The sequence below is a fragment of the Cavia porcellus genome, unplaced genomic scaffold (genome assembly GCF_034190915.1).
Source record: "Cavia porcellus strain 051 isolate PalLab524CR breed Dunkin Hartley unplaced genomic scaffold, mCavPor4.1 scaffold_8, whole genome shotgun sequence".
NCBI lineage: Eukaryota > Metazoa > Chordata > Mammalia > Rodentia > Caviidae > Cavia > Cavia porcellus.
This window is the reverse complement of record NW_026947491.1, coordinates 64,205,618-64,228,029: the sequence shown is the minus strand read 5'-3', so window position 1 is coordinate 64,228,029 and position 22,412 is coordinate 64,205,618. Positions and strand designations below refer to the sequence as shown.

The following is a 22,412-nucleotide window of genomic DNA, read 5'->3' as shown; positions in this document are numbered from 1 at the left end:
TTAATTGATACATTTTTCTTCCAATAAATTAAACCAGTGGATGTTTTGGTATTATAAATGTTCAACTAAATATTTTTGAGAATTTGTAAGTTTCTTTAAATAACTAAAGTTATTTGAATTTTTAAAGACATGTAAAGGACTTTATTTTGGATAGCCTCATTTTGTAAGAAGGAGGTTTAACTTTTTTTCTCTGGACAGCAGTATGGAGAGAGAGGGAGAGGTGTGTGCACAATAATTCTGGGGATAAAAGAGACTTTTGACCTGCTCTCTACACCCTTGGAAAATTACTGTGCCCAACCACTGTTTCAACACGGGCTTCCCTGGCATTTTGGATTTGGGTGAGTACTACTCTGCCATAAAGAGGAAACATTTGAGTCAGAAGACAATGGACCCATCTGAAGACCATAATGTTAAACAAAATAAATGAGACACACAAGCTTTAAGTGCCACATAGTTTCTGTTATATGAGAAACCCAAAGTAGAAATATATTAAAAAGCAAAATAAAAGAGAGATAATAAGAAATAGAGAAAGTTTTCTTTTGCAAATAGAAAGGGGACCAAGACATGGGGGGGTGGCAGACAGAGGGGAGGGTAAAGGGAAGTAAAAATAATTAAGAATGTGCTATGTACATGTGCCAACTCCCAAATTGAGTGTAATCACCATTTTATTACTGCAAACATATACTAATAAAAAGTGATAACCTAATTCCTTATGAAGTGTCAATATATTCTCCTTAAAAAGTTACGTTAAAATAAAGGTAGCTAAAACTATAATAATACAGTAATTAGTGATTTTCAAAAGGGAAACGAACGATAAAACCATGTTTGTCCTATTTTTGTCTAACTCTTACTATGACCAGATATTCAGTACCTGCAAGTATTGGATAAACTCAAAGTCAAACCTGTGAGGCTGGAGATTTAGTTCAGCGGCATAAGCGCCTGAGGTTGTGAGTTTAATCCCTGGTACCACAAAAAAAAAAAAAAAAAATTCAAACCTGTAAATGTGATGGCCACAAAAGTAACAAAGGACAATTAGTTAGTAGAATTAATCAATGAATAGTAAAAATCTTAAGAGTCAGCTGTGATCTATTTATTTTCCTTCATGACTAATTTTGCATCCTCATCACTGTAAATAACCAAACCTATAACAGTAGGTTTGCTTTTGGAAGAGGCCTATGTTAATTAGAAGAGCCCAGATAGTTCAGAGATTTTTTTAAGTTCATCTTTGGTAAGGATTGCTGAAGTCGATTCAGTAGCCTTCGTTACAAAAATCATAGCATTTGTTCAACTGTTCTCTTGACTGAAGAAAAAAAAAAGTCAAATTGAGCCAAAAATTCCCTTTTTCCAATTGTTCATTTTGCTTTCATTATTAAATTGGATCAAGAATATTGTGATTTAAGGTGCAAGGGCTAAGACCACTGGACTGAACAAACTCTTTCAGGCCAACAGAGAGATCTTGCTATAATGAGCTGTAATTTCTTCCCCAGAGATTAATAAATTTCAATTCCTTTGTGAAATCTTCTTTAATCACTTTATTACAAGTCAGCTTTTCTATAAGATATTTTTATGCAGTGCTGTCTTTAGAGATTCATTTGCTGCCCTTTCATGTGTAGTCTGTTTGATTAGGTGATAGACTTCTAAGGTCAAGAATCCTGTTGCCTATATTAAACAGGGAGCACTATTAATATTTACTGATGATTATTCAATCTTATTTCCAAAGACAGCTGACCATAGTGCTGCAGTTTCTTCTAGTCCAGCCTAATGATTCCAAGATGGGCAGTAATTATGTAATCAGATTAGAAACAGCTGAAGAATAATCTTTATTATACATCAACCTTTAAAATTCAGCAGTTTCTGTGAGCACTCTGAATAAGCTTTGTATAGTGCTTTTGGGCACACAAATAGTAGCTATCATTTATTAAACAATAAATACTAAGTACAACATTAAGGACTTTACTGCAGCTATTTAATTATTATAACAATCATTTTAAACAAATGCCCTTTATAGATGGCAAAGTGAGCCTAAGAGAAGCTGTTCACATATATTTTCACAGAAAAGATCACACAAGAGAATTTGGTCTAAAAAAAGTATTTCATCTTCAAAATTTGGATCTTTAGCTATACTTTGGTTAAAGGCACATTAGTCAAGACCAACTACTAAAACCTGAAAAATACAAGCACATAATGGCTGTATCAACTGAGGAGCTATTAGAAAACTCGTCTACTCCTTCATAAACTCTTCTCCTAGCTCACCAAATCCAGTACAATCTTTTACCCTCACTAGTAGGACTGCTCTTCTCCTTCCTTTTCTCTAGCCCTCTTTCCATTTTCATTCCCCAAACACAGACGTCATCCAAAGTTTTCTTCTTATATCTTTATCACTCCCTCCATACTGATGCTCAGATTTTAGTGTGCATTGCCATCACCTCTGGAGCATAAAAGATTCAGAACCCTTGGCATCAACCCAAGAGTGAATGAGATTTCTGGGGATGGATGTGGAAATCTGCATTTTTACTGACTAGTACCGGTGATTTTAATGAAGGTAGAGAACCATGCTGGGAAACATGCAGCAATACCCTATCTCAGGATCCTCCAGAACTTATAATTATCATCTCTTTGTCAAAACTCCTCCCAATCATTATTTCTACAACAGTCTCTTCTTACTCTTTACTTGTATTCCAACTCACGTTTGGATATTCTGCTGGATCTTTACACACAGAATATTTACATTTTGTTGCAGATCAGTCATTCTCTTTTGATTCTTTCTTTCTGTGTCTTATCATTCTTCTACACCTAATGTTATTAAAGTCTTCTTTCACCTTTGGACCTCTTTTTTAGTACCTTCATTCAATCAGCTGATAAGTCCTTCATGGTCTTTCTCTGCTATAATGATTCCACACATATCAGTGTTTTTAACCCCACATATAGAACTTTTAAAAAATGATATAAAGGTCCCTACTGACCTACAAATCAGAATCTCAGGGGGGATAAGCCCTGGTCATCGCTAATTCAAGGTTGGGAAATTTTGAAATAGCTCTCACCATTTAATATTTATACTATCTGCTGAAAATCTTCATGATGTTCATCCCCAGACACAATGACTCACTCATTGTTGGGAAAATTAAGAGAGGTAATTAGTTAATGAATTTTTCCAGTTAATTCAATATCACAGTTTAGATTTAAAAGCTAAACTAAATCTAAAACCTCCAAAAGTCTCATGTATTAATTAGAAGTGAGATTTCTGGGAGGTGATTGAATCATGGGGGCATATTAATCCATTGATTAATCATTGACAACCTCCTTGCTGAGGGTGCGTAAGCAGGTGGGCTCTGGCTGGAGTGACTCTATATTCTTCTCTTTTCTCTCTGCTTCCCACTAGCCCTGAGGTGAGAGGCTTAATTCTGCTGTATTCTTCAGCCATGATATTTCTGCCTTGGAGCCAGTCAACTATGGATCAAACCTCTGAGACCTGGAAGCTTGTGCCTTCCCTCCTTTAAGCTGTGAGTGTTGGTATTTTCTCCAGCAGTGAGAAAGTCGACAAAGACAATCAGATGAGACGACAAGAACCTAAGTTTGGTGGTAAGTAGTGAAGTAGAGGAACACACAGAGAGACAATGCGAAACTATGAACTTTTGGAAATTGGCTAGAAATAGGGGGCAAGAGAGAAGGAATGAGACACAAAGGAGTGACACATATAGATAATGAGGGAGTGGCAAGCAGGAAAAGCAGGAGAATCTATCATGGGGGTGGTACATGAATAATCTGGTCCTATACATGTCGAGTTCGTAAGCATTGGTGGGATAGTAGGTGGAGATGTCACAAGATAGTTGGGAATTCTCAAAATATGCTGGTTAAACTAGCAGCATCAGCATTACCTGGCAACTTCCTATAAATGCAAATTCTTGAAGTTCTTCCAACCCACAAATGGGTGAAGAAACTCTGTGCTGGGGCCCTGCAAAGTATGGTTTCATAAGCACCATAAGTAATTCTGATGTCTCTAAATTCTGAGAACCACTAGCCAAGAACAATAGTCCTTAAACTTTACCAAGCATCAGAATCATCAGGAAACCCTGTTAAAGGCAAATTTCTGAGTCAATCTCCAGAGTTTCCAGTTTAGGGATTGGGCTGGTGCACATAAATTTGCATTTCTGGTAAGAACAGATAAACATAAGTTTATATTAAGAATAAATAACAAGGTAGTTATAATCTGATGTGTAGGGATTATACATTGGAAACCAGTGGTCTAGCAGTCAATGACCAAAGAGATCTGAATGAGAGATTTGAAGTCATCTATATAGGAGAGATAGAATTAAGTCTTGGGTTTCTTATCAGGCATGATTAGTGTACTAAACAGAGTATCTCTGTTTCCATAATTCTCTATTTTGTGCACAGAATCAGAAAGTCTTTTAAAATTGTAAATCATATAAATCACATTGTTTCACTAGCTGCCTAGAGCTCTCCAATGGCTTCCCATTGCTCCTAATGAATTCTGGTTGGCCCTGAATGATTTGGTTTTTGACTTCCTCTCCTATCTTATTCCAGTATTCTCTGTCTCAGGTCTTTCTGTCTCTCTTTCCTCTCTTTCTTATAATAGAATCACAAACACAGTCTCATTCTTTCTTATCTTGGGGCCTCTGCTTGTTCAGTTCCCCTTCCCAAACACTCCAGTACCATCAACTCCTCTTCAACTCCCAGTATTAATTTTGGTGTCACTTTCTTAGACTTTCCTTCATCTTTGTTTATTCTTTATCTAAGTCATGCTTGTGTGATTCACTACTGTTGTCACAACTAACACATATTTTGTGTTCTTCTTCTTATTTATTTATTTTTTTTGCTTAATATTTGTCTCCACCACTCAATTTTAAATTCTTAAGGGCAGGGGCTTTGTGAATGACCCGTAACAAGTCCTATTCACTTTTATGTTCCCAGTGGATCCATAAATACATCTTGAATGGAAGACATAAAAGTACTGAGAGAGGGAACAATAAAATTAAGTGGAGAAATTTGGGGAATGTCTACATTTTATAGGAGTTGGGGATAAAGGAGAAAGGAATGCTAAAAAAAAAAGAAGGCAGAGAAAGCACTGTCAAAACAGGGCCTTAATTATCAACAAAAGACTCAGGCACACAATGACAGCTAAATATATCTAGCCATGTGGGTAGTCATTTGGAAGAGAGCCAAAATCACTGCCATGAATAACACTGGCTTTTCAAGAAGGTAGCATTTATAATCATTTGCCAGATCTATGAAGACAAGAGACCAACTACTTTGACAAGACCAAGGAACACGGAGATTATTCACGGGCAGGGAGGTGTTAGCACTTTACGAACACAACCCAGTACATGCATAATAGGTTACCAATGTTTTCATCATCATTTCATTTGATCCTTAGGGGAAAAATAACTTAAAGGACCAGGAAGAACAAGTCTTGTCAGTTTCAATACCATGGTGAAGAAGTACAGTTTCAAGAAGTTTGGTGGTCTCTCATTACAAATTCCATGTATAACGATAGATATCTATTAATATAGAGATTCTTCAAGGCCAACCATAATATGAGCAAACAGTCCCAGGGAGCAATAGTAACTTAAAAACATCTCCCTAGAGTTTCTCAAATGTCTTTTCTAAAATGAGCATCGGATTCCAATAGCACTAAAATCTGGGAAGATTTTTAAATGCTGCTTGGAACTAAAGGAAGCAACTTGCCCTCCCCTGCCATGTGTAATCAGACTGCCAATCTAAGTTTACTGTAACTTGTGGTTGCCAGCAATAGGCATCGTCAGCCGTTAGTTCCTAATGTCTGACTATACTCTGACGAACCAAACACAGGATCTTTTATTTGTCCACAAAACAAGAACATGAAATCCTTAACATGACTGAATTCACACCGTAGGGACAGGTACTGTGGGAGAGAAATGCAATTATTTTTCAGGCTGTTCAAATTTGGTGAAGCACTACCTGTAATCATTGTCTTTGTGCCTTAATGCTCAGACCTGGAAATAACTTTCCCTGAACCACGGTCATTCCTAGAAATCCTCCAAAACCAGGCTCTAAACTAGGAAAGGAAGTGATTAGGATCTTCTTGAAGATGTTTTCATTTTACTAATACAACTCAATATGTAAATTTACTTTTTTTCGATGTAATTTCAGTTGAGCCTCAGAATAAAAGAGAGGCTGTGCTTCTCCCTGTTGTCCTCCCAGACCCAGTGCCACTAGTGGGTGGAAGGGTCCCACGGGAAAGTCTTGAGCTTGTGAATCCAAACACTGTTTGCTTCTCTCTATGTGGCACGGCCTCTCGACATGTAAACTTATTTCCAAAAAAAAAAAAGGCTTTCCTCTTTGTGTTAGAATATTACCACCAGCAGCACAACTGGCTTATGCACACCTGGTCACCTTACAGAGTCATAAAAAGAAATAAATAACCAATAACAAACAGGACCGCAGTGTGGCAAAACTTACTGCACAGGTACTAAATACTCCAGAATGTTAGAGAAGGAGACCATTTGCTCTGATGGCTTTTATTCTTCATAAATATTTGCTGCAGATAGTCACTTTATCCAGTTATATTTTTTAAACATTAACTTGTTGAATATCTCTAGGGCTTTATGGATTTTTTTTGCCAGTTTTTGAACTACGGCACCTTTGTTAAGCTTTAGTGATGGATGAGGGGTGAACCACAGCTGTCTACACAGTTTATAACATAGTTAAATGAAATAAGCTAAGGAAACAATACGATACATTGGGTAATTAGAGCAAAAGAGAAGAGTGGGAACTTGGCTTTATTAATAGTGATTTTTTAAAAGACTCAGTGGTTTTATTACTATTGTTTGTAGTATCAGTAGCGCTTTCTTATTTAATGTATCAAGAGATAAGACATAAAATGAGCTGAATAAGACCAATGAAAGTCTTAACACTTTCAAACAGGGCCTAATTGCCACAAAAGATACAAACACATATACATGCACACAGATATCTAAACATCTACATCTACCTGTATAGATGTTCACTTGGTTAGTTCAAGTAAAATACTATGTAAAACATGTTGTTTATATAAATATTGTATCGATAGAAATTTTAACAAACATTTTCAGGCTGCTGAACAATACTAGGTTATGAAATCCTATCCCTGAAAATTCTGATAATGTTTTACTCATAGCCAGTGGTAGTGGATTAATAACATAAATATCTGATCTTTACTTCATGGAGACAATTCTTTTCTTATCTTTTTCTTATTCTTTTTCATCCACCCACACAGATACAGATATGGAAACACATACTTATCATAACAGGACTTTAGTTTGAGTGCAAGTCACTGTACTACATACTACCAGGGACAAGACCAGGCACAATTCCTCAGTCGCCTCCTGCTTTCCAAGCACAGCTTTAAAAGTCATTTGAGTCTTAGCCTTGACCTGGGCTTAAAACTCAGCTCTGACATTTACTATTCATTATCTTGGGAAAGTTCTTTGTTTTCTTTATATTTTAGTTTTCTTATCTGTTAACTGAGAATAATAAATAATATCCACTTTTATGGGTTGTTAAGAGAATTGAGGGGAATGATGTATATGTAGAGCACTTTGAACAGGACTTACCACACAGTAAGTTATTCTTATTATAATTATATTATTTTTGAAGATTTTATGTTTCAAAAAGAAAATATAGCCTTAAATATAGCTAAATCTAATACAATTAGCAGTGTAATGAAGACATAATCAAAATGCTCTGCTAAGGAGGGTATTTTTTTAATAAACAGCAATAACATACTGCCCCCAAATTTAGCCTTGGGAACAAAGGAAATAACCAAACAGAGATGATCATTTTTCCAGATTCTGTGAATAATACTCCCTCTTGCCACTAAATGAGTAATGATGTCTTCAAAGTATCATTTAGATGAAACACAGCATTATATATGGGAAAGCAGTTTTGATTTTAAATTTGTTAAGTCAGTCAACCCAGAAGAAAGAACTGCAGAATAGGGAAGAATAGTATCCCCCTGTATTTCTGAAATTCTGTACTTCTATGGTCAAGATTGTTGATGGAGTTTCCAGAGAGGTAAAAACAAGATGATACAGGAAAATAGTATTTTCAAACAGTAGCTTGCCCTGCTCTTCCCTTAGCCTGTTTTATTTTGTGTGTGATTTTTCTCTCAGTTTGGCCATGGAACAGAATTAGCTTTCACCTCATGAGGAACAAGAGGCTTTTTGAATGAGGTGGGGCAAACAGGGAAAAATTCTATTAAACAAAATCCTTGGGGAAGTGAATTGTTTATTGGTAGTTTGTGGCCTAGAGTTGAGGTGTGTGTTGGGAGGGAAGGGAAGCATTTTGCCATGGGATATTAGAAGAAAATTAAAAAGAAAAATAGACTCTAGAAAAATGTATACCTCAGAAGTCTAGGGGTAAATAGGACTATTATATATTAATTGAGTCAGAGGAAGAAGAATAAGGATGTAATTAGGAAAAATCTCATGTTTAAAATGTTTTAAAAATAATTGTTAAAAATATTCACTAATAAGCCAAATGTGGTGGTACATGTCTATAATCAGGCAGGAGGACTGCAAGTTCAAGGACAATTTAGTGAGATCCATTTCAAAATTAAAATAAATACATAAATAAAAAGGATTAGGATGTAGCTTAGTGGTAAAGGGGCTCTGTGTTCAATCCCAGTTACACACACACACACACACACACACACACACACACAGTGCATTTAACATGTACAAAAAGCTCCTTTCATATGTTCTATTTTTTCTGACTTTACTCACTGAAAATTTATTGATTATTTATTATGTGTCAGCTGTGGCTAAGACAGACGAGGTCCTAATCTTTATGAAGGTTAAATTCTATCAATGGAAATGACCCGAGAAGAAGAGGGAGAAAGAGAATCCTGGAGCCTAGAGTGAATATCCATTCCTTAAATAATAAAAACTTGCTGTGAAATTTAGTAACCTAGGTTCTCCTGCATACCACTTGATAACAAATTGGCCATTTTCTATTGATTTCAATAGTAACATACAATACATTTCTTTGAAAACATAACATCATCAAAGAGAAATGTAGATAAAATTCCAAGCATGGAGAAATTATCCTGTTGAAGAAATGATCAAGGTAGTGTGATTTGGTTACACTGGAAAATCCTTTCCAGCTCCCATGGTGGATTGTGTGGTAGATCGACAATTTAAATAGTTCCCCAGATTGTGCCTTGACTTTGGGGTTTATAAAGAAAGTGTTTTCAAAAGAGGTCACTGCCTGAACAATTCCTTTAATCAACAATCAGAGGACCGACTCAACTGGTGGTGCCAAACGTTCTCCACGAAGACCATGAGGGTGTATCACTGCCATCACTCTACAGGGTAGGAAGATCAAATGAATTTTTAAATGCAAATTTTTTGGTTTATGCAGTTCTTTTTCATCTTCTGTAAAGTGATTACTATACTTAATCAAGGTTCTTCTGTATATCATTAACTAAATTTAGCTTCACTTTTTAAAAAAAATTCTTAATTTTTTTATAGTACATTCAGGAAACCCCAGTTTTAAGTCCTCTGTGAATTTCTTATTGTGTTGAAGCCTTGAGGGAAGTTCAATTTAAAAGTAGGGAAATAGTAATTAAAAGTGATTAGGAGAAATTTCGGTACTATGCAATGTGGACTCAATTCCCCCAGTTATAAGTTGAACCAAGCAGCAGTTTTTGGTTTTGATTATAGCTTCACTTGCTATTTTAATAAACATGAACCAGTATTCAGACTTCTAATATCCTGCTGCTTAACTATTTCCAAAGAGCTATCCAGCTCTTCTAAACAGGCTTTGTTTTAAAATTTTAATTTGTTTGGCTCAGTCTCACCTTAGAAAGTTGTAGCCTCATGGTAAACGCTTTTATAAGTTGATTTCCAGAATCATAAGCAACGCCCCCCACCCAGTCCCGCTCCAACTAAGTGTTTCCTCATGTGCCAAAGTGGTTGGTGCTGACAGCTTCTCTGCCTTGTTTTATCTGGTTCCCACAGCAAGCATGAGAGACAAGCACAAGAAGGTATCCAGTGTTGACTAGACACATCAAGACTACAGTGATACTTACAACTCTTCGAGGAAGCGGAGGTTGTGCAGGGCACTCAGGGGCAGCTGACTGATGTTGTTCATACTGAGGTCTCTGGAGAGGAAGACAGAGAATATGTGAGGAAGGGCATATGCCAACCACAAGAAGTCCAGCTGTTCCATTCACACATTTCCAAGCAATACAGTAAAGTGAACTCATTCCTCAGCTTGCAAATAAATTGTGATTTTCCATTTTAAACATATCCCACCCCATTCTGGCAAAACCACCGTTGTGGGTGCGCTATCAAATTAGAGACCCTAGGAGAAGCTTGCATAGAATTCACAATGCTTTAGGCCATTCATGGGTACAGTCATAATTCTTCATGTTTAAAATCATGTGAGAAGGACAGCAAAGGAAACAGACATAACTTTAGACATAACTCAACTTTGTGTCTTGCTTTAAATTTTGTGACAAAGAGAAATGTCTTCACCATGCAACTCTAGAAGTCCTGTTTCTCTGGGATTTTAAGTTCCTTGTAAAAACAAATGTTTTGATTCAAAGAAACTTAAAACAAAACAAGACAAAAAAAACCTATTCCCTCCTTCAAACATGCTCCTTTTGCAGGTTCTCAGATTGCATTAAATAAGTGAAATGAACCATAAAACAAGGGTGTAAGGTGATCCTACTCTGTAGCACACTTCCTGCTGGGCTGCACAGTAGTTCCTGGCGCAGGAAACAACAAGCCACTCTGGGCAAAACTCAATCAATTTTTGTTTTAAGCAAAACTCTGCGTAATTAAATTTTATTTTTCTATTTCTTTACTGTCTCTTACACGTCCTACAACATTACTGGTGTATGCCCTCTATATCTCCAGGTCAAGTCTTATGGCTATGCATATTCTCATCAAGACAGACTCAGCCTCATGCATACAGTTAGTTGCAGATTCATTTTAAGAAATTGACTTGTTGCTTTGCCCTAAAGATTTAGAACTAATGGCGTTGTAATCTCAGGTTAAGTTTCCATACTTAAAATTTATCTTAAAATGAAGTGGTTGTTTTTACAATCTCAATTATTCCTGTTATTAAAGTGGACACACCCATTGTATCTATCCAGCTGATTTCAAAATCTATGACTTAGTTCCTTTATCAAATATTAACTTTAAATCAGTGATGCTAGGAGTTGAGGAATTGTTCACTTTCTGTTTTTAAAAAAGTCACTTCCAAGGAAGAGAAAATGTTTTAGAGTATGGCATTCTCTCAAACCAAATAGAATTACATATTTTTAATCTATTAGGGTACAATAATACAGCTAAATAAATGCTATATTCTCAGTCTAAAGCTAAACAGTGCTACTGATATAGACTTAAACATTTGCACTGCCTATAATTTTTTTAAAATGTATTTTTCTAGTATGTTTAGGTGAAGAGTCAAGGAATTAATAGTTTCAAGTTTTTATGCAAGCATTTCTATCAGTTAGCAATATTATTTAGTTTATTGGACAGTCATGTATTAAACCAGTTAGTACAACCTTTGGATTCCTCACAGTGATGATAAGATCCCTGCAGTGACTTAGTATTTCTCAGGGATCCTCATGTATTTGGAATTGATATCTCCCTGGTTCCCTTTTTAGGACCACAGTGGTTTGCTTTTGGAAAACATTTATTAGTAACTGAGTTCAAAACGGCCTCTACGTCAAACAGTTGGTGTGGACAGCCCTGACTTTTCTCGCCTATATTCTTCTGTGTAATGTGTAAATCACTTTTGGACAAACACTGATCTTGGCTATGTACAGAAATCTGAAAATATAACTAAGGATACTTATATATTGAGGAGAGACGCAAGCACTCCATATTAGTTTAATGTATGTTCCATATTTCAGCATTTCTGAAAGTGAAGCTTACAAAAGCATTCAGTCTCTGATTCCCACCAGAACATTTTGCATGGCATAGGAGTCCAGGAAAAAAAAGTGTAGCGTCTGGTTTCAGAGCATAGAGCATGGGGTTTGAACCCCAGCTTCCCATTTGCTAACTGCATGTTCTTAGAAAACCGAACTATTTTCTCAGGCTTCCTTATATTTAAACAAGGGCATTATTATGCTAATAATACAAAACTCTATGATTAGCAACTCCCAATCAGAAAAGTGTGTCTTAATTCTCTTAAGAAGAAAAGCCGTTGCCTTTTCCAGAAGGAATTAACAACTTTTCTGTTACCTGACAAGTTATACTGTGGTTCTTAGAAAATGAGCTAGTACTACTAAACTAACCCTTTATCACATTTTTTCTAATACAGACTTTTTTTTTTTTTTTTTTTTAAGAATTTCTAGTAGCTTGTACAAGCTTATAACAGAAAGTAATTTCTGGTAACAATAATCTAAGATCAAGTGAAATGAACTTTTAAAATAAAATTCAAAATCAGCAGGATAAGAATTAATTTGTCTGCATTCATTCTTGCACTTCTGTGTGCACATTTGCACTGATGTTCAAGTGTAACCATGGTCCTTCTTCTCCTTTTTTTTTTTTTGGTACTGGAACTTGAACTCAGGTCTTTGACCTTGCCAGGCAGTTGCTTATGCCAGTGAGCTATATCACTGGACCATGGTCCTTCTTTTTTGCTGCATCCCAAATCAACTGTCAGGAAAGACTAATTTTTATAAATTTCTAATGTGTTACAGGCTTATAAAAATTCTTTCTAGAAACATGAAATAAAAATACAAGTTAAAAGTATAGTCATCAATATTTTATTATGTGATTCAACAGAGATTATCAAATTACTATAAAAGTTTCTAAATCTGAATTATAAAACTTTTATCTGCTGTGGATAGGTAATAAACAGCCAAGGTCAGGCACGGGTCTTTGATTCACTTTTTGGTTAGCAATGTTCTTCTTGGCGTTACTTCGTGAAAGTCAAGGTTTATATTATATCCAGGAGCTCACCTTCAGGTAAAAACAATAGAATGAGAGAATGTCCAGTGATAGAGTAGATGTGTGCCCAAAAGGGTGGGGATGTTCATGACAGAGAAGGAAAAGGAACCTCAGAAAGGGAAGCGGCTGTTGGGTCACAGTGCAAGACCCGGTGGGAAGGCTCACTTTACCTACAGTCTTTATTTTTAATTTTTTATCTAGCAACATTTCTGCTCTTTACTAGACACAGTCGTCCTTCTTACTTAAGGTTTTATTTTCCAATTTTAGTTACCTGTAGTCAACAACAGTCAAAAATATGAAGGGGAAAATTCCAGAAATAGTTCACAACCTATAAATTGCTTTCTATTCCAAGCAGCATGGGGGAAATCTCACCCATCCCACCCCATCCTACCCCACCCCATCCCACCCCACCCCATCCCACCCCATTGGAATGTGCGTTGAACGTTTGTTCAATATATCCATGCTATGTACTCTACCTGTCCATAAATGTGTATGGTACAATGTATTTGGAGAGAGATGCCACATTCACGTAATTTTTATTTTACATAAATTTATCATTAAAATCATTTTATTACTCGCCACTGTTAATAGCTGACTGTGTCTGACTTATAAATTAAACTTCATCATAAATGTATGTATGGAAAAAAGTATTTATTTAGTATTATCCATGGGTTCTTGCCTATCCTGGTGGTCTTGCAACATATTCCCTAAGGGAGGAGGGGAACGACTATATCCTTAATCTGACCCTTAAATTATTTTTAAACTTTCTGCTTTTTTTTTTTTTTAGTATTTGTTCCTTTTGAGTCCTGGCATGTATATAACTTTAGCAACAAATGAAAGGTTTTAAAATAATTTCCAAGCCTTTGTGTAATTCACTGTTTAAGTTATTCTTTTTTTTAAGGTACTCTTTTAAAATAGTCCTATTTTAACCATATGTTCCCCATAGTTCAGCTTCTTAAAATCAGTGAAGTTAGAAAATGGATTTCTTAAATTTTTCATCTTTTGCTAAGAAGTAGAAATTAATTTTGAAGAACTATTCACAATGTAAAAAGATTTCATGAGAAATGGAAGGTTTGATTGTGACCAGATGGTGAAACAGGTTAAACCATTCGGCCTCATCTCTTGTCATTGCTGTGTTAATGATCCTGTCTAGATATCTGAAATAGGGCTTGCAAAGTTCCTTGCAGGCAGTTGGCTATATATTGGGATCATCGTGGAGCTTTAAAAGCATGTTGATGCTTGTGTCTCATTCCAGAGTTTCTGAGTTAAATGACCCAGAATGGGCACTGGGAATTTTACAAGCTTCTCAGGTGATTTGCATATTCAGCCAAGGCTGAATACCATTGCACAGGTGTAACTTAAATTCTAGATGCGTTCTTTAAACTCAGCAACTCACTTAACATTTGCAGGCTTAAAATAATTAAAGGTGTTATTTCCTATGAGTTCATATGGGTTCCAACACAACAGACATGAAACTATTTTTGTTACTTGCAACTTTTTTTATTTAAAAAATGCTTATTGAGCATTAATTGTGGTAAGGTTTTCTTATAGGTATAATGTGAAGTATAAAGCTGAATCATCTTCACCTCTGCCCTATTCTATCATCCCTGTGTCCAGAAATGATACATGGGTAATTCTACCACAGAGTTCACTTCTGGATCTGATCGTTTTTGTTACTTGGCTGCTTAGGTCAGGTTCTTATTCTGCTGGTAACTTTCTCTCCATGCTTGGCTGGGTCTCCTCATTCTAGATTATCTTGTATATTAAAGCAGGTGAAGTTGCCTGAAGCAGTCCACTCAGAGCCAATAAAAAATGCTTCCCTCAGGTAAATGGCTTAGAAAAAGGTTCTTTCTCCTGGGAGGGCTCTGTAAAGAATGACAGAAAGGAATTTGCTTCTCTGGAGCAGTTTGTACAGGAAGGTGAATGGCCTGGCAAACAGAGCATAGCCCAGAATTCAGCCCAAAGGAGGAGCTTCTGTGCAGAACACAGCTTGCCTCACTGCAGCTGAGTGAAGACGATTTCTTCACAACCTGGCTTTATATAAACTACCGTTCTGATCTTACGCTGCACTGTTCCCTGCAGTGTGTGCCCCAGGGACAGGGAAATTCTTGCTATTATTACCCTTTGCATCTCTCTTTATATTTGTGATGCTTTTTCCCTGGAATGAATTATCCTCTCCATTTCCAAATTACTGCTCCCCTGTAGCCTGTCCCCACCATTCACGTTTTGGTTCAATGGAACCCCCATGTTTCTATCTTCCAATCTCAGTCGCTTGATACTTGCAGTATCAGTATCAAACCTTGTCTCAGCCTAACCGTTTAGCTTGGATCACATGTTGATCACCTGGATCCAACACTCTCAACTCCCATTCCCATATTTGTTTCACTCTCCTGGAAAAACTCCAGCTCTGAAAAAGCACCATAATTCATTTTCTCTGTTACTATTTCAGGGTACTGAGTGCTACTAGAAATGAAAAACTTGACAAATGTGCACACTTGTGACTATAAATTTATGATCTTTGTGGGTTCTCAACACTGCTGCACAATTCTGTTATTTGTTATTGCTTTACTTACTCCCGCAGGAACTGTTACCAATCTTTACTAGTTGCCTCAAACCTCTTAATCGACAACCACTCCCATCATGCCTATGAGACGCCTTCTCTTTCACTTCATGGAAATACAGGATTCTTTGGACCAGCAAAGATGAAGTTGGTCAAGTTCTTATTCTCCTTTGTCCCCTGCTTACTATACTTAACTTTTCTTCTTGTTCAGCTTTCCTCAGGGGTCCTGTACCTTTTAGCATGTTACAGCACATTATTTTACGAATTAAATGTTTATCCTCCGCTCTGGTTCATATGTCAAACTCTTCATCCTTAAAATAGTAGTGTTTGGAGGTGGAGCATTTGGTACCCTGCAGGTGGAATCGTTTGCATTAGTGTTCTTATAAGAACAGACACAAGAGATCTCTGCTGATTGCCATGTGTGGATATGATGAGAAGAAAACCATCTGAAAAACTGAGAAGCAGACTCAGCAGACACTGGGTCTATTAGAACTTTGATCTTGGACTTCTCAGCCTTAGAACTGGGAGAAGTAAATTGTTGTTTAAGTTATCCACTCTATGCTAAATTGCTACAACAGTTGGAACAAAGACATATCATGAATAATTCATATTTTCTGTATTTTAACTTTTTCCTTTTTAATACATAAACATGGTCAAGTCTTATTTCCTACTGAACCAAAACCAAGATCTTTTGATTTCGTCTCTTTAGCTGTGACCTGATTTCATTCCCTTTGGAACTGTGGCTAGTCTACATTCACAGTCTTCACATTTCCTTTCCTCTCTAACCCGCAGACAGATTCTCCATCCCTACCTTGTCAAGAATCTGCTCCTGTCAAGAATCAGCAGCCTTCAGATTGCCAAAGGTAATGAACATTTGACTCCTGGGCTCCTCTCTTGTATTAGGCTTGTTTTTTCCCCCTGAAATTCTATACTGTATTGGTTTCCAAGTCATTTGTTCTTTCAGGATTCTTTTTATAGTCTCTCAATCTTTCCACTTTGCATAACAGAGACAAATACGCAAACTTGTGATTTGTGCAGAATCTCACATTCTTTTGTGATATTTTCTTCTATCTATTTTTTAAAAGTTAGTGTTCTCTGGAGTTTTGATTTTGGGCTAACACTCTTCAACCACTGCCTTTTCTTCTTGAAGGCTATTATTTCCTTCTGTAAGTTTAAGTATCACTCAGATGCACATAATCTCCCCTAAATTCATACTTCTAGTCTTAACCTTTCCTAAATTTATGAATCATATAACCACTTTCCTTCTGGGTATATCCACTAGCAGCTTTACATAAATGTAACATTTTCATCATGAACATAATTATTTCCAAACTGCTTCAAACTTGTTTTTGTTTTTTTCTGTAGATCCAGTTTCTAGTTAATGCTGCTACCATCTTCCCATCAACAAAGCCAAAGGCTTGGCTGCCGTTCAAATCATCTTCCTTTTTTTCATTCCCTGAACCTGTCTCCTTTCTTCTTCCTTACTGTGCCCTGCTGAAGGCTCTCACATCTCTGAATCAGTCATCTGAAGTTGATTTCCCAATTCTGTGGCTGTCTGCTATAAGTCTTATACCTTTAGGCCTGCTTTCCAGTTGAGATGTCTCAAAAATACAGAATTCACCACATCACCACCCTATTTAAAACCCAATGACCTCTTTGACATTCCAAATGGTCAAATGATTACATGTCTTAATATTGCATACATGCTCCTCTATTAGAGATACCAATTCTTTCCCAACCTGAAATACTGATTGCCTTTTGTCTTTCAAGACTCAGACCTGCTTTTATCTTCTTCTCTGAGCCTCAAGGTTAATGTAAGTGATTTGCCCATTGTCCATTGTCCTATCACCCATACATTTAATGATACACAGAGAAGATATGTGAGTATCTTCCACAATAGGCTCCAACTCCTTGTAGCCAACAGCTATTCTTTTTTCCAACATAGCATTTTCAGGTCTTAATGGATTTTTGTCATATTGGAGTTACTTATATTGAATTGGGCTTTCTTCCATTGCAGCCTTCCTATGATGGAGGAGGTGGTCTTACTCAATTCATTTAAAAAAATATTATGCTTCTTATCAAGTGATTACATGACTATAAAGGCTAGGAGGTACAGAAAATTTATGGGATAAAATGCTTTAGAAACCCCTATTTATGTTGTGCTTACTTTCCAAAATGATTTCTTGCTTATAATTAGGTTTTCCTCTTTGGGTGATTCTATTTTCTTTCTATCCTAGAAATTTCTTAAAGAGTCTCATCCATTGAAAGATCCCTTTCCACCCACATGCCCACATACCAAGACACTGCTGTTGTTGCTTCTCTCTTTTTCTTCCTCCTTCTCCCCAGTTCTTCTCTCTTTATTTTTCTTTTCCCCTCCTCTGCTAAAGTATCCTTACTATAATTTTGGGGGTATATTGTAGGAAGAATGATGGTAGTAGGTACTTACTCCGCCGTCCTAAATCTAGCCACACTGCCTACATTTGAGGCTCGGTACATGAATCAGTGAATGAAGAGGTCACTCTCAATGGTGCTATGATTAAACAAATAAAACAACAACAATTGACATTCTTTTTAATTTCTGCCACACAGACAAACATTTCCTGTGTAACAGCACAGTTCAATTACTATCTCTGCTAAGTACAATAATTTTGAATTCATCTTGGAAGATCCAGTAGCATTTAGTTCTCTGCCAGATACTTGGTTAAACAGAAATCTTTGATGCAGATATTTCCGCACGTTTTAATTGGTCATTTTTCAGCTTTGCTCCAGGAGATGAACTGCCCCTTGTGAATTTCAGAAGGAAAGCTGCAGGCTTAAGTAGCATTTTGTGAGTGCTCATGGCTAAATAATATGAGTAATGCTATTTCCAGGTACTTTTTTCTGCTGTTGCTTTAAATTTTAAAGCAATTTTCCTTTAAAAATGTTTTAGCATAACAGTACAGGAAAATGCATACATTTCAAGTGTCTGTCCTGATTAATTTCAACAGTGTGAATATATCTTATAATCCAGTTGAAGTCAAGAAATAAAACTTGGCCATTGCCTCTGAAGCCCCCTTAGATTTCCTTCCACTCACTATTTCCTACCCAAAGCAAATTATCTCCTGACTTCAAAGACTTTATTTTATTTTTGTTATCTTTGATCTTTCTATAAACAGAATCACATAATGCATTATGTGTGTTCTTTGCTCATTATTAGTTCATCCTTATGCTGCGCATAGCTGCAGTTCATTTATTCTTAGTATAATATACTATTTCATTTTGCTATTATACCACAATGAATTTATCCACTCAGCTGTTCAAAGATGCTTGAGTTGTTCCCAGATTGTGCTGTGATGAAGAGTGCTACTATAAACATTTTTCAATGTGCCTTTTGTTGAACATATAAATGTGTGTTGGGAATATATCTAGAAGTGAAATTGCAGGGTGAATGCATATATCAAGCTATCAGTAAGATATTTTAATTTTAATAGATACTCCAAATTAGTTTTCTAAAGTGGGTTATTGATTTGTACTCCTACCAAGTATTCCTTGAGAATACCAGCTGTTTTTTTGTCATTTGTTGTCACTGATGGTATTATTTCTCTTTTTCATTTTAGTCATTTTAGCAGGTCTACAATGGTATCTCATTGTGATTTTAGTTTGCATTTCTCTTATATCTAACAGAGTGGAGCATCTTTTTTTATAACTCTTGCCTGTGAAGATATCCCCCTCCCACACACACTTTTTTTTTCAAAGTGCCAGCAGAACTTATTTGATGACCTTCACAGTAGCGATAAAACATACTTACTATTGGAGGTGACACTAGACATTGTTATGTAGGTAAAAGGCTGGTAATCTTTCCTCTTCTAATATTACTTCTGGGGTTTCAAAGATATTCTTTGAAAGAGTTAAGAACCTGCATTCTGGATCTATTTTGCCTTAGTCTGGCTTCTCTATTCCATTAACTGATCAGTTACTGAAAACTAAACACATGTCAAATTGAACTCAGTATTCTCTTTATTTTTTTCAAATTAGTTTTCCTTTTTGTGTCTCCTTGTTTTGATTAATGCATTCTCGTTCTCGCAGTCAAGCAAGCAGGAAACCTCAGGCTTATTTTTTTTCATATAACCTGTCTTTTATCCCCACTCTCAATTAAATGGTCAACATTTCTATTGACTATATCTCTTAAATATTTCTAGAATAATATTATTTGTGCAAACCATTTTTTACGTGCGTACACACACACATACACACACACACACCTCATACAATTTTTACTGTCCAAGCAACAGTCCATTTTATACACAAGGAAACAAAGGTATGCAGAATTTAAATAGCTTCCCTAAGGTGACACAAACAATAGGTGACAGAGTCAGGGTCTGAGCTATCTATCTGACTCCAGAGTTTGTGGGGTCCTCCCTCTATGACTATACTGTACTCTGGAATTCATGATATAGTATCTGTGTTTTTGCTGACATAACTTAAATTCAAGTCCTCGTATTTGCTTGCTCTGTTTCACTCTTGAGACGCTGTACAGATGTAAGGAAGAGCCTCCTGTTCATTATTTTGCACCTGGTGACATTCCTGTCGGCTGTTCTTCTTTGCCCGCTCCTTTAGTAGATTCTTATTCACACGACGTGTTTAGACATCTACTGCACTTCCGCTCGGTCTTTGGACATCATCTTTGGTTTCTTCCTGGTCTGAAGCTCTTGATCCATCTCCCACCCCCACAGTTTGAAATTCTGGTTGGTTTCTCCAGCTTCCCACTGGACAAACACTTTAACACACTGCTAATGCTTTTTTTCTGTCTTCAGTCTTTCCCTCTCCCTTGTCCATCTGAATTTATCTTAATTTTTTTCCCTAAAGAATAAAAGAACTAATATTTTATGTTGTATTTCACTTTCCTCCTTTATAACATCAGCCCCAATTTTTAGAATAGAAATTTATAGTTTCCAAAGTACTTTCGTGACCATAAAGTCTTCCAAGTTTGTCTTTAGGGTACAGTAATATCAGAACCTAATTTTTCCTAAGAAGTGGCCTTGAAACTTGGTGTGGAAAAATGAGTTCTTCATGTGATATCTAAGCATAAATATTTTCAGAATCCTGATAAAATTGTGTTATAATTCATAATGCTAATTTTCACTTGACTAATATATTTTGTTTTTTCTTTATGGTTAGAAAAAAATCAAACAGTTAACTTTGGAATTAGGACAAAATTCAGCTTTGACACTATTGCTGTTCTGGGCTGGATGATTCTTTGCCATGTGTGAGTGGATAGCCTATGTGTTGGAAGGTGTCTAGCAGCATTCCTGGGGCTTAGATGTCAGTAATACCCTAATTGTGATAATTAAGAATTGTCTGCGTTTTAATGCGTTGAATCATGTCCTTTTAAAATCTGTGTTGAAATTCTTGCCCTTAGAAATTCAGAATGTGACTGCATTTAGAGACAAGGTCTTTTAAAAAGCAGGGCAAAACAAGTTAATTAGAGAGGGCTGCAATCCAATGTGACTTTTACCCCTGTAAGAGAAAATTTGGATACAGACAGGTACAGAAGAAAGCCTATGTGGAGACACAGGAGGAGGTGAAAATTCACACACCAAGGGGGATGGTTAGCAGAAACCCAAAACCTGACACCTTGATGTTGAACTTTTAACCCCTAGAACAATGATGAAATCAATGGGTATTGTTTAAACTACTCAGTCTGTGATACTTCGTTACAGGTATTACCAAATAAATGTTGCTCGGGGTCAGGTTGCCCTTGGTTGAGAATCACTGAACATGACTTACACACGGGGCACTATTAATTTTGTCATTTCAAAGACAGAAAGTATAAATTTCTAATGAGTTTTTACCCATTAAAAAAAGGGAATTTGAAAGGACATTCTCTATTTCCCTTTTATACCATAAATGCTTAGAAAGTAATTTACTACTTTATAATTGGATAATGAAAATATAAAATAAAATACTGACCAAAAGGCCATAATGACAGATAAAGCTATAAAGATACAGCACATATATAATGCAATAAGGCTTTGACATTGAGTCACTGTTAAATGATTTTGGGGCTGTAGCTTCATAATAATTATACAAAAAACACTCTCAAGGCAACATTCCAAAGAAAATCTTCCAAAAGTGTTTATTAAAAGATCTAGGTCTACTTTATTTTATTCAGGCAGAGATTTCCACTTTTTTCCTACCTTATAGTAACCAAAAAACTGAAGTGTCTTGTAGCTTCAGATATGGTCTCACAATGGGACCCTTCCATGCCAGTAGTGAACTTTTTCTCTTGCAATCACATATCATCTAATACTCTGAAACACACACAAGGACTCTGACTTGTCATTGTTGAAAAGACGGGTCTGATCTACATCATTCAGTGTCATCCCATGGTCTAAAATACTTTTGTTGGTTGCCTGCTATCCACAGAGTAGAACAATTGTACAATGAAAGAAAACAAGGAACAGACTTAAGAAAGAAACCAGACTTCCAGGAGAACATGGTGGACAGATAGCAGCAGCTACGGAGGCTCTCTGAAAGACCCAGCTTAGAATTCAGGAATGGTGCGGAGTAAGGAATCATAAGCAAGTGGAGATATGCCCCGCTGACCCAAGAATGAATTGAGCTGAGAGAAACCAACTGGGAATGCAATCCTGGTGCTATAACAGAAACAGAAAAGCCTCAGTGTGGAAGCTGGAGCCCGCGGCATTGGAAGCTGCGATTTGGGTTTCCTGCTGCTGCTGCTGCGTCTACATCTGCTCGGCAGGGAGAGAGATGAGCGAAAGCTCTGAGAACGGGAATTGGTGAACGGAGTAGAAAGCAGGATGGGCAGGGAGCTGTGCATTGACCTGCGGTGAGTGAGAGAAACTGGGATTCTTCCACGGTCTAGGAGACTCCAACAGAGGACATTCTGGGACCGGGCAGACCTGCGG

The 22,412-nt window shown here is 36.6% G+C and overlaps 1 protein-coding gene across 1 annotated transcript in view; it reads right to left on the bottom strand.

Annotated features, from left to right (window-relative positions):
• The window catches only part of Lgr5 (leucine rich repeat containing G protein-coupled receptor 5), a 129,365-nt gene that overhangs the window by 63,748 nt on the left and 43,205 nt on the right, over positions 1-22,412 (bottom strand). The window contains exon 2 of the mRNA XM_063255142.1: positions 10,067-10,138. Coding sequence (XP_063111212.1) covers positions 10,067-10,138 — 72 coding nt within the window. The remainder of the gene's footprint in view (positions 1-10,066; positions 10,139-22,412) is intronic.